The sequence below is a fragment of the Tauraco erythrolophus genome, chromosome 14 (genome assembly GCF_009769465.1).
Source record: "Tauraco erythrolophus isolate bTauEry1 chromosome 14, bTauEry1.pri, whole genome shotgun sequence".
NCBI classification, from domain to species: Eukaryota; Metazoa; Chordata; class Aves; order Musophagiformes; family Musophagidae; genus Tauraco; species Tauraco erythrolophus.
Genome location: NC_141478.1, coordinates 8575205 through 8588592, shown reverse-complemented (window position 1 = coordinate 8588592; position 13388 = coordinate 8575205). Strand labels below are relative to the sequence as shown.

The 13388-nt window shown below is 47.0% G+C and overlaps 1 protein-coding gene across 6 annotated transcripts in view; it reads left to right on the top strand.

Moving 5' to 3' along the window:
- The window catches only part of NTRK3 (neurotrophic receptor tyrosine kinase 3), a 209968-nt gene that overhangs the window by 125775 nt on the left and 70805 nt on the right, over nt 1–13388 (top strand). The window contains exon 13 of one of the 6 annotated variants that reach the window (XM_086619991.1): nt 12529–12647. The exons of the other annotated variants lie outside the window; for them this stretch is intronic. Within the exon in view, the coding sequence (XP_086476117.1) occupies nt 12529–12647 (119 nt within the window). Of the gene's footprint in view, nt 1–12528; nt 12648–13388 lie in introns of those variants that run through there. 6 annotated transcript variants of the gene reach the window in all.

Here is a 13388-nt window from a genome sequence, read left to right as displayed (position 1 = left end):
ACTTACAGCAAAAAGAGGATGTGAAATCCCCTATCTAAACAGATCTCAGCACTCCTGAAATCAGCACCTCAAGCGTGTTGCTGAGGGGGTATTTTGCTGAGGCCATGGCTGGAAACCTCCTCCGGGAATAGTGGCTTTACTCTTTCGGAAACCATCAGAGCCCCAGGGATGGGGAAGTGAGGACGCTGTGTGGGAAGTGGCAAAGGTGTTGCCCAGCACTTGCCAGATTTTTAATGACCAGCTTGGAGAAGTGCCAGGCTAGTTTGAACTGGGATGCTGGAAGGGCTTGGGAGGGAAGCCCTGAGACAGGAGTGCTGCTTGTTCCTGCCGCTCCAAAACTTATCTGGCACTCTGGTTTTGCTCGATGTCCTGATATGATTCATTTTCCTTTTGTCTTTTAATGTTTGCTACATAAAATCATTCGCCTTGATCCTATATGCTATCTGGGCTACATATTCCGTGCTGGTTATGGTGTTGCAATGACCTAATTTGATTGTGGAGGGTCGTGTCCTGTATAATGTCGTCTCGTTTTCTCAGTAGTCGATACAAACTCGATTTTATTTTCTTTGAAAAGGAAGGCAAAGTGGGGGCAGGAGCCTAGCATCCATGGCAGTTCTTACCTTGTTGCCCGGCTGCGATGGCACACGTAGTTCAGCCTGGATGGGACCTGCAGGCTCTTTTTATTAGTATTTTTTTTCCTGCCTGTGCTGAAGGGGAGAAAGGGTGGAAGCTACAGCAGAGAAAGGCCCTCACTTGTAGCTGCTGACACCTCTGATTTGCCTCGAGGAGTCATTATCCCAGCAGGTTGGATGCCCTCTTGATGGAGCTTATCTCCGGAGGGGAGGGTTAGCTGTGTCTCCTTGTGGGACCTGGGTGAGTGTTTAACTTTCTCCTTTTGTCCCCAATTAGATGACCCTTCACCTGCCTTATGCCTCGGTTATTTATGAGTAGCTCAGAGGGGAAAAGGAGGGTCTGGTCTTAATTTGTGTGGCTCATTTGCATGTGAGATAAGTGTATGTGTCGTTTCAGCAGTGGTGGCAGGAGCCCGGCTCTCCTGGCCCCGCTGGTCTCGCTCAGGGCAGCTTCGACAGCTCCGAGGCTGTGGCTTGGTGAGCAGTGGCAGGGCGTGCTCAGAAACTGGAAGCATCACTGTGGTTTTGCAGAGCTTGTTCAGGAGATAGTGTTTTTTCAACAGCTCGTAAAGGAGGTGTCAGCCCAGTGTTTGGTCTCTGGGAAAAAGAACCTGCTTTTGCAAACAGAAGGTTGCAGCGAGCGCTTGGCTCTGGCTCGTGGGCCATCTCTGCCCACTGGGATCGTTGCTGTGGCAAATTATTCAGCTGATGGTTTCATTGCTGTTTTCCTTTATGGGTCCTGGAATTTCTTGCTTTGTTCTCAAGGCATTCCTCACTCTCAGCCCTGCCTCCTCCTGTCCCATTGGGCAATTAGTAGGCTCTTGATTAAACATAGATTCGTTGTGGTGGCAGAGCAGGAGTCAGAGAGGCACCGTCAAGCAAAACGGACCACGATTTTGCAGCTTTAGCTGCAAGTAGGAGCTGAATAAAAGAGTCAACAGATCTGTGTTCCTGGTGTGCCACCAAGCAGGCTCTCTTGGCTTGGGTCAAGGACTAAGTGGTGGCAGGAGGAGGCCGGGCAGCGGAGTGGCAGTGATGTGTTTGGCCAGGCAAGGACCGAGGGAATGAGATTGTGAGCCTTGAGGGTAGGAAGGAGAGGGAGCAAGTTGGACATCAGCCACTCATGTGATCCTCCTTGGCAGGGTACCAGGTCTCCATGGGCCAAGCGCCTGGCATGGTGGAGCCAATGTTCCTGATTTGTTCTCAGTTTCGAAATATTTAATCAAAGAATCAAATACGAAGTCTTTTCAAGAAGAGACGGGCACACAGCAGCCGGCTGAGCATCACAATCAATGTATCCGCTGTGGAATGTTTCCTGCAGAAATATTACATCCTCTCTCATTTACTTGATGATCTTTAGGGTGAATCAATCAAAAGATGCTGCACACAAATAGTTCAGCCTGTGATCCTGTGGGTGTCCATTAGAGAAGCATTTGCTCCATGTTAATGGACCTGTTGATTAACGAACAAACCATTGCTTTTTAAATAGAAAGCTGTTACTTGATGGCAATTGTTAGCATTCGCTTTTCTGCTGCGAATGCTGCACCTCCTCTACGTACAGCTCCCGCTCTGTGCCAACGCAGGCAACTGCTGCAACAGGTCTGCACTGCTGGAGAGAAAACCTTGTGTCTCACCCAAGCAGTTACTGGAGGTGGACCTTCTCCTGAAGGTTGGAGAGGACAGAGAGAGACTTCTTTGTATTCGGTGTGTAATTTCACCACTGTGTGTCTTGTTCTGTTAATCGTGTTTTATGCACCCACCTGCCATGGCATGAAATGCCCTGTTGGACTTCAGCAATGTCCGAGGAAGATCTCGGATGTCCAAGATGATGTACCCAGCAGGTTGAGGCCTGGTGTCCCCAACAGGTTGAGGCCCAGCAGCTCCTTGAGGAGTCTGTCTTGGGTTTTACACCAGACTGAGTGCATGGGAGTTTTTATTTGGGTCTGTAAAATCTCCAGTCTGATGGAGCAATATTGTGTTTGTTTCCTTTCCCTACACCACAGACATTTTTCCAGTCTCCACTTTTTCTGGGTGAAAATTTGCCCATGTTGCAGTGTTAGTTCTTGCTTTTCTGATGCTAGCATGGCATGAACCATGGCTGGCATTTTAAGCAGCAGAAGATCAGTATGATGCCCACTCCACAGAAGATGTCCTTACGTTGGAAAGTCCCTGTGTCAACCTGAATAGACCCAACCCCGTGATGACAAAAGTTGTTTAGACAAGGAAGCAGCATGTTCAGTGCTACCAGAGCTCTGGTGTGGCACTGGAAACACACTCCCTGGCCGCAGCCCAGGACAGACCACCATGCCGAGGAGCTTATTGCAGAGAGGCAATCACACAGCAGGGCTGACCGGCCCAAAAGGACCATGGTTGTGGCTGTGGGTTGTGTTTAGCCTCATGCTGGTAGTTACTAGCAGCTGTTCTGCTTTCTGGCAGAAAGATCCTTGCTGCTCAGGCAAAGGCTGGTGGGGGTATTTGGTCCCCTCCAGGCTGCTGGTGCAAAGCAGCCATTGCCCAGTCTGGCAGGGCAAGCATCACTGCAGAGCGGACCAACCCCCCCCATGTCACTTGTTTAGCTCCATCCTTTATTGCTGCAAACCAACTCACCCGGAGCAGTCCTTCCCACAGCTGGTGGGAGTCAAAGTGACGAGGCAGTTAGTGGATTAGGGCAGCAGAGTGAAAACCATTTGGCGTTTCTATCCTGATTCTTCTGGGTGCCTTTAATTAGCATGATTGCTCAGCACGCAATTTTGCCATGTTCTTTAGCTCCCCTGGTTAGAATAATTATTCCCCCAGCTCCTTTTGTTCCAATTCCTGATCGCTTACAAAGTCTCCTGTTAAAAGCCATTAAATCCGTAATGTAAAGTGAGAGTAACTGCTCGGCAGCGTTATGCTCTCAGCCCCACACGTGTGCGCTCGTGCTCTCTCCAGCCCCTCTCCAACACTCCTCTGCTCCCCGCCACGTGCTCCGCGCTGCGGCATCGCTCTCTGCTTCCCTCTCGCACGCTTCCCCACTGGCCATCCCACGTGTCCCACGCGCAGCAGGTTGTGTGCACACTCGTCCCGCTTTCTGCTGGCAATTTTGGGATTGCTCAGCTCTGTTTCCTCTCCACGCAGGCTGGTTGTGACACAGAGGCTGAATTCGTGGCTGCGGACTGTGATCTCTTACATTTAGTTGAATGTGCAAATATGAAAGTGCCGTTAGAAACGTATGTTTTCACATGCTTTTGACCAGGTGTGGGCAGCTCTCGCTCTGAGGAGCAGCGTACGTAGAGGAGAACATGTCCTGGCTGTGGTGGCTGGGAGGACTTCTGATGATAGGTGATGGACAAGAGGAAAGAACTTATTTTTGAAGTAAAGCTGTTTCCCTTTTTGTCAAGCATGAAATCCTCTGGCAAAGGGAAAATGGGTTTTGGACAGGGGTGTACCTGGGAATTTCCATGTCGCAGTGCCTTCCCTTACAGAGGCCTAGGAGCTCAGCCCCTTCCCTGTCCCTCATCTCTGCTGATATTTGATCAGCACATGCCAATGACAGAAGTGGGGCAGGTGCACAAAGGCTTGCACGGAATTATGTGGTGTGAAATGAGATTGGGCTGAAGTGCTTTAAATGCCTTGTGCATTTAGGTGACTTGATGTGAGAGGGAGAAGGGAGAGAAGGAGACTTATTTTCAGACCCAGAATGAAACTGGGTCAGAGAAGGGTCTGGCAGGCAGGTAGTTCGTTAAGCTTGGAGCTGACTACAGGAGCAAAAATTCACAGCAAGACCACTTGCTGGAAAAAGCTTGTAGGAATGGAGAAACCCTGGTCCTTCCTCCTTCCTTTGAATGGAGACTCCTAATTGACAGCAGCCACACATTTTGGACTCAAGTCTGCATTTGCTGCCCTGCTGTGATGTGCCAGACCTTCCCGCTCTGCAAAGCTCACCCTCAACTGTGAGGTGGAGCAAGGACCTCCTTGCACGGCAGCAGCCCCCCTAGTGCCCTGCTTGGGGGGCTCCCCACTCACCTCATCTCAGCTTTGCTGGCTGCAGGGATCTTTCCAGGCATTTCATACCTTCTCTTGCAAAAACATGCTATGTTTCATGTGTGTTTTGTGGGAGCAAAGCCCTTTCTCCCCTCCTGCAGAATGAAGGCCACCACAGATATCTGCCACTCATTTGGTTGGCACTGCCCAAATTGTTCCTTGGGAACAGCAGGATCTCAGTGCAAACCGATGTTCCTCTGCATTCTGTTCCTTCTTCCCCTGGGTAAGGCACAGCCCTCCCTGTGCCCTGGGGTGTGTGTTTTAGAGCTTGCCATATGCTGGCAAGTACCAAAACATGGTCTTGAAACAAAATCTGGAGCTGGGAGGTCTCCCCTGGGAAGACTGATGACACTCTTCTGATATATTTTGGTGCAGAGGGCAACTGATTCCAAGAACCATCCAGTGGGGCAATTATCAAGAGAAGAAGAGCCGTGGTGGCAGCCTTCACTTCCAAAACAATCAGCAGAGTAGGAGTGCTGGAGAGACACAGATGAAGGACAATCATTCCAGAGAACGCAGCATCCAAACAGCCTAAAAATTCAACAAAACCTTGTTCCTTGAGGCTCCCTATTGCTCTCATTGTGGTTTTGCCCTCAGTTCTTCCTGTTCCCATTTACAACTCAGCTGTAGTGCTTGGTGCCTCCTTGCCTGCTGAGATCTCCTGTACTCCTTAGTTTCCAATCCTCAGCTTGTAGACATCATGAAGTTGCATTTCCCCACAGGATGCTCCTTCAGAATCTCAAGCTTGTAACTCTCCTGGGCTTCCTGGAGGGCAGCTCTGGCCTTTCTAGATAATTTAAGGTGCTGTTGGAGCAGATGGCAGAGTAAAGAGACTTGAGCAAACAAGGATTTATCCTGTGTCTTGATCAGCTCCTCCACCAGCCTCCTTCCATCCTCTGAAGAGTAGGAGAGCATCATTGGCACTGCCTGGGCAGGGAAGGTCCCAGCTGCAGACCGCAGCAGTTGTGTGCTTTTCTATCCACTGCGTGTGTCTCCTTTAGATGTCTGCTCTCATATCCTGGCCATCTGGCTTTACCAAGCACCTCTGTCCCCTTCTAGACCCCAGAGCTCCTGGAGAGGACAGGATGGGAACTGGGGCTATTCCCTGTTGAGTGTCCACAACTAGCATCGGTTCCTTCGGGGACCTTGGAGAAACGGTGGTCCTGCTCTGTGCCACTGTTTTGCCACCTGTGTGATAAATGTAACAGCTCCTGCCTTCCCAGGGAACGCGCGAGGCATAACAAATTGATGTTTATGAAGTGCTGTCTGGCTGAAAAGAAGTTTGCAACAGGGCTGTTGCTGCTCTAACTTAGGGGCTTCCTTTGCTGGTTGGCTCTTTGATGTGGCAATCTGTGCTACTGGTGGATCAGCTGTCCCATAATTGGAATTAATCAGCAATTAAGGAACATGAGCCCAACCAGATTCTTTCCCAGTGGATATTCATTTCTGGGCAGATTAGTCAGTGGTTTCAATAACTGTGTAGAATGCTCGGGGTAACTATTGCTATCTGGAGCAGCTGGGGAGCAGAGGCAGTGTCAGAGGGACGCGGATAACTGTCAGGCTAAGTGGAAATGAGAAGCTCTCGTAACACCGTGCACAGTGCTTAAATTGGCAGCACTCTGAGGGCCGACGTGAAAAAAAAAAAATTAAAAATTGACAAAAGAATATATTTGAAAACCAAAGTGATGAAAATGGTGTATTACTCGTTGGGATGGGATCTTTCATGCCGGGTCCCGCTGGCTTTGTGGAGTGCAGAGGCAGAGAGAGTGCAGAGCGGTGAGAAACTCGTGGAGGCAGGGACACCAAGCTGTTCCTCTGGGCGGTGAGAATGGCAGAGGAGAAGACTCCTGGATGTAGCGGTGCAAGCACACAGAAGGACAGAGGTAGGGCAACAGCTCGATAATGCCCAGGGTGTCAGCTATCACCAAGCTCTCAGGTGTATTGCAAACCCTTTCCTGCAGCTTGTTCTCATGACTGACCTATAAACCCCAAGAGTTTCACCACGTGTCTCTGCACGGGCCAAACCAGCCATCCTCATTGCTCAGGTACTTTCTGTCTGACCCAGTACAACTTAAACGAGGCAGAGACTGAGCTCTGCGTGTTGTGGGTGAAACTGCTGGGTGCCCAGTCCGTCCCCTTCCCTGGTCCTCCTACAAGTCATTTCACATACTCTGGCTTCAATCTAAGGAAAACAAAGTCGATGAGGCCCAACTGATCTGGCTGCTTTCCATCACGCAGTGGGCCTCCGAGCGGCTTTAAATAGCGGCACCTCTGTGCCGTCTGGAGAAACGCATTGGCTGTGCCTCTGGACAGGGAGGGTGCCTTTGACTCCAGTCACAGGGCATCTCAGACCTGAAAATAGCCTTTTTTATTTAGTCCTTGGTCTTAAATAGATTTTTTAAAATTATTATTTTGTTTTCCTTCTTACTATTAATTTTATACACTGGTAAGTGCTTTCCTACTCTGGGGCTTTTCCTAAGAGGGATCGATGGGGAATCTTGGAGCTCTGCCTTCTGAGCTATCAGGCTACATCATTTAGTATCTTGGAACTACTCCATTCATGAAAGAGTTCCAGAGAAAACAAACTTGTGATCCCAGCTAATGTGGACATGGCCCACGTTAATGGCAGCAACAGCAGAAACGCAACAGATACTGGAATTCCTCCGCCCAAAGGTTTAATGAATCTTACATAGTCTTAAAGAGTTCATTGCGTGGAAAGTTGCGAATACTGCCTTTTTCTCAAGGAATATTGTTCAGCTGTTGAGTGCCTGTGGTATTCTCCTACCCCTTCCCCTGCTCTAGTTAAGCAGGAGATAAATTTGTGTGGAAATGGGATCTTCTAGACCCATTTGCTTCTGCTGTTTCTCTTGCTCTCAGCCCATCTCTTCCCTTTCCTGCCCTCAAAAATACATGCAGTGCTGCAATCACCTGCTCGTGATTTTGGGTTGTGGAGAAGATGAAGATGCCACAAACTGTAGCTAGACCTCCATCTAGCACTTTCCCAAGAAGTTTCCAGTGACGTCAAGTCTCATTGACTAAAGTGGGAGACTCTTATACCTGAGGTTAAACCATGGAAAATGAACAAAGATATAAGGTGAGCTGCTGTGGAGGGGAATAAGGACCCTGTTTCCATGAAAATGAACAATCATAAGCATTTCTGTAGCTCTCAGAGCCTTTCCGTACATCTTAAAAGAGCTGTTATCTACTTGAAGATCTGCTTGAAGTCTGTGTATTGGTGCGAAATTCACCTGTGGGCTGAATTTTCTTGTGGTTCTTCATTGTGGTCAGCAGTGTTGGGCAGGTGTAAATGAGAGGAGGTCTAGGCTTTTTGACTTTGCCTTGGATAGTAGAGGAGATGACATGCTTATCTGCAACTGAGAGCATCAGGGAGGATCTCATGGTGTGCTTCTGCTGAGCTCCTGTGACCTGGTTTGTTGTGGCAAGCGAGGCCTCAGGCTGGGTTGCGTCTCACCTTGCTACATGTTGGGGAGAGAGAGAAAAACAGGGTTTTGTATCAGAGCCCTGCAGATGAACCCATTCACGACAGGAAAGCTGGATTGCTGTGTTGCTTTCCCCTCAGATATAGACGTTTTGGTCCTGGCTTTGACCATACTGGTGGCTGTCTCCTTCACTCTGGATGGGGGCCAGGCTTGGCGGTTTTCGTGCCTTCTTTGATGCTATTCATACTTCATGTCTGTGCATAGAGAAAGATAAAATGTACACTGTTGTTGGAGTCTCCTATTGCTTTTCCTTTATGTCATAAATTCTGCTGTAGCACAGCAGAGAGATCAAAGCTCCGTTGCCTAACGTGAGCTGTGTGGATAGCAGTGTTATGTTTGGCCAGCTTGTTGTCCCTAATTTGCTATTTTTGCTTAACCCATTTTTGTCAGGTCTTACGTAGCATCCCGTCTGTTCCTACAGCAATTTGTGCGGCTGTTTTAAAAGCAGATTCCTTCCCTGGGTTTCAAAACAGGGCTGCTGTGGTGTCTGGGGATGCTGTGAGGAGTTGTACATAGTTTTCTGCATTGTTCCCTCGCCCCCCCCCATATCACCTTCCCTGCTGCTCTTCTCAGGTGACCTGGAGCAGCCTGAGATCTCAACAGCCCTAGAAGCATGGTATATTTGAATGATTGCAACTTTACCAGAAGGCAAACAGTGAAGGCAAGGTGAAATTACCTGGTTTGTCTCCTTAGTCTAGGGTGTTCCTTGCAGGGCACTGTCTGTAAGCTGGATTGGGTATGTCCGTGGGGCAGAGCAGCTGAGACCCACTAGCCAGAGTGTTGGGAAACGCAAGACAGCTCTGGAGGACTAAGTGGATGGCCAGTGTTGAGGACAAAAACTGATCGCATGGTTTGGTTGCCTTCAATTTTCTTGTCCTTTCATTGCCACATCCTTCCAGCCTGCTTAGAGAAATGCCCCATCTGCCCCCTCCATCTCAAGCTGTTAGAGCTGCACTGCAAATCTGAGCTCATTCCTCCTTTCCTGTTCTCCAACACTCTCCATACATTTATTCCACTACCATACCATGGCTATTAGTAGAGACAGTGTCATATTTTAAATTAAAAAGTCTCACTGGAACAGGGAGAAGCATAAAGTTTAATCTGTCAGACCCTTCCCAATTGCATAGGTCTTTGGAGATACTTTTGATTTGAATCTATAGGGTGGGGTTTTTTACCTCCTTACTATTTCAGGCTTGTATATTGGAGTTTCCTTCCAAATCTACAACCAATGTCAAAAATAGTATTTTTCTTCCTATTTTCCAGCTAGCACTGACAAATGCAAAACTCCACAAAAGGAATTGTTTTTTAAAATTCCCCAACTCCTTCTAAAAAGACGAACACTTTTTCTCTCTTTTTTTGTTTTTTTTTGGGGGGAAAACAAAAAAAGTAAAACAAACCCCTCACATTCTTTAAGACATTTCCAAGCTAGTTTTCTAGGAGCTAATAGCTTTGGTGGTAGAAAGATGACATTTGTCATAGCAGCATCCAAACTCTGAACCTGTTGAGATTCACCCATTTTAACCCTGGACATCTCAGTGAACATCATCCATCTCACGTCTGATAGTGAAGACATAAACCTAGCAAGAGGCATGTTGGTTTCTGCTCCATACAAGAGAATGGGGTTGAAGGTATCTGTACAATATGGGAGACAGCAGTGAGGAACGAGAGAAAACCAGTCAGGAGAGAAGCATGTTTTTTTTTCAGATTCTTTGGGGACTTTATTAAATCAGAAGCAGAGGATGCCAAAATGACCGATGCTGCATTGCTTTCCCAAGTCAGCGGTATGTGTGTTCAGCCCCTGAGCTTCAGAAACGTGGCCTGTCCTCTTGCCACGGTCCTCACCGCCCCCCAGTAGCAACTGCTTGTCAGTTATGGGGTAACCCTTACCGCAGTCCCATTCTGCAAAGACCCTGCTGTCACTGGAGATCCCTGCAGCTGGGATTCACAGCGTAGCACCGACGACAAAGAGCAAAGCCCCCAGCGTCCCCAGCCTTAAGCCTTGCTGATCTTTCACATGTCCCTTTGCTGAGGTTGTGTGTCCCCAGTGGGTTCTTAGGTCTGTTGGATGTGGTCCGGCAGAAGTGGAATTGCCTTAATTTAGCAGAGCTGAGAAATGCAAAGAAAATAAAGCAGACAGGAGTGCTCCTTGGAGATACTTGGTATTGTTGAGTATAGACTTTCCCAGCTATCCTTTGGTGGCCATAAAATATATTTATATTATGAAAAACAAAATACGATAAATAGTGACTTTCAGGGATGCCATGTTTATTTGTCTCCCAGTGACTCTGATAAAAAATTGACTTAGTTTACATACACATTTCCAAGCATCAGCACTTTAAACTCTGCTTTGGCTCTGAGAGTTCAGCTAGGCTCTTTCTCACTACTAATGATATTTCAACGCTTGGAATTTGCCTATGAATTTTGTTTATGACACATGAACCAAAGTTGAGCCTGACTTACTCTCCCATGTGAGTCAGCCCTTCAGGGCCACTGAGAATAACAGATAGTTTCCCCCAAACAAGTTTGAACAGTTCCAAACCAAACAAACAGCTTTTGTCTGCATCCTCAGGTTCATCAAAAGAGGCATGCGTTTGATGAGCGGATGGAATAATATAGTGCAGAGAAGAAATATCGACATAAAAGAAAAAATAGAAAGAGGAAATAGGAAAAAAAAATAATCTGGCTAGTATAGACTCGGTGTGAGAAACTTTCAGTTCCTAGCCTTGAGAACAGCACCTTTCCTAATGAGATCAATTCACAAGGGCATCCAAGCTGCTCCATGCTGCTCTAGTGATGCCAGATTTGGGCAAACTTACCTGGTTTGTCAAAGATCCTGTGGTTGTATGAGGAGCAGGAGCCTTTCCCAGACCTCAGAGCAGTTGTGTAGCCAAGAAAACCCAGTAATTTTCCTGGAAAATCTCTTTGGGCCCATGAGAAGTTGGGGCAGATTAGAGCAATCCCCAGGATCCTGCCATGCATGTCTTGGTCCTGGCAACTCAGTGGATCTGTATTGGGGGTTTTGGTAAACTGGCTTAGAAACCTCTTATGTCCACAAACTTGATCCAAGATAAGAGCAACTTCACTGCAGTCTTAGAAGCTACCTTCAATGACCTGTGCCTATTCCATCCATGTCTCTTTCCAGTCCATTGGTATGGCCTCAGCTGTAGAAATACTGTTACAAACAGGGGTCCGAAAAAGTAATTTGAAAAATGTTGAGCTGACGCCTGAAGACAAATGCATGGGTCTTTTCTGCAAGAACTTGCAGGACTTAGCACAACAGATGACAGAAAACAGAGGTTTGAGTCAGGAAGAAGGGAAATGTAGGCTAAACATCAGGATGTGTCCTAACAGTGAACCAGAATGTGCCCTCCTTCATTCAGACCTTGAGGAGAGGGCTGGGGGACTGGATGTGTCAGCAGAAGGATTCCTTGGAGCTCGCATCCAGTGCTCCACAAGAGATTTGCTCCCTCCAGTCCGGAGAACTATGACAAGTCCTGAATATTTGCATTTATTTAGCTTCAGAGAATAATGTTCATCTTTAATATTACTTAACATCTAATAATTTCTACATTAGAAACATGCTAGTAGTGGGTTTCCCTGGCTGGGGCATCCCAAGGCAGGAGTGTTATGAAGAGATGATTAATACAACCCTTTAAAACCTTTCATTTGCCCAGTAAGTTCTTTGGGACTGAAGGAAGGAGCGTAGCTACGTTCTCTGCTCCACATATTTTTCCTCTTCATCTGGCCAGTATGTCTGGCAAATCCTGAACCTTCAAATTGCTTTTAAAGAGGTGGATTTGTGTAAGGAGAAGATGCCTCTAGTGTGCGGGTTTTGGAGTAGATGGGACAGCTGGGTCTAAGGATGTCTATAAGGTTATGAGAGTCAGGTCTCCCCAGCCTTGCAATGGCACTCTTCAGCTTCAGAAATGTTAAGCCATACTAAATAAATCATGAGAGAAAAGTAGACTTAGGAAGGCTTCTCAGTTTTCCTCATTCGCTGCCTAGGGGAAAGATGGAGTAGTAGGAATTAAGACTATTCCACCCCTGATTAGTGGGAACTTCTAGAAAAGAGTTGTTCCTGGTTCTCTGTCCAGACTGCTTGCCTGCCCCTTGACCTTGGAGCACTTGTACCTGCACACACTGCATGACATAATTGCCTGTTCTTTGTGAAAGACAGAGTGAGGTAGCCCTGCCCGGAGAGGGCCTTTTGGCTTTAATTTAACTGTAGCCGTTTGCTGGTTATTCATTTGGTTCTTTTTTAATAATTACATGTGTGTCGATATCTCTCTCTTTTTTTCTAGTTTTGCTCTTTTTTGTTTTTTCGTTTACTTTATTTTGCTTTTTTCTTTTTTCTGTTTTTTTTTCCCCTTTAGGTTTCAGAGAAATTATGTTGAATCCAATAAGCCTCCCTGGACATTCCAAACCTCTTAACCAAGGCATTTATGTTGAGGATGTCAGTGTTTATTTCAGCAAAGGACGTCATGGCTTTTAAAAACTCCTTAAAAGTCCCTGTTCTGATGTCAAGTTTATAGGCTGTGCCCTCAAAATGGTGGGAAGCAGTAAGCGTGGTCTGTATGGATTGAGGTCTCCTCCTAATAGGACTCTACAGCCCTGCCTGTACACACGTTAAAGCCAACTGAAACTGTGGTGTTTCTGTCACCAGATAACAGGGTTGTTCTTTTCCTCCAATGGTCGCTGTGTTCGTTAAATATTCCTGCAAGGCACAACAGCAGCAATGAGAGCAAATAAAGAGAATTAAAACCCAATTGAAAGGAGTCATCCTAATAACACAGTAAATAATTGTACTTTTGCTTTAAAATAAAACACAACACAAAACCAACCAAGCCAACCAAACTGACATCTTTAGTCATGTCCTCCCTGCTTGGATTTTTCCTTGTAAGCTTGTGTCTTCGCAACACCCAGTGAATGCCACCATCACCTCTTACGTGGCACTGCCATGGGAGGTCTCCCAGAGAGAGCCGAGGCGGGGAGCCTGGAAGAAACTAAAGCAGAATGAAGACTTTTGGTAAGAACAAAGGCAGCCCCACTCCCAGTTCTTGCACAGAAAATAGTGTTGGAAGGAATAACAGTGGAAAGAGAGAAAAAAAAAAAAAAAGCCTTGCTTCTCTGACAGGAAGAGAACGTGGTTATCTTTGAAGTGCACATATTCTAGGAGGCTTTTTTTTGTTTGTCTGTCTGTCTGTGTTAGAGCAGCTCGTTGGATCTGACTATG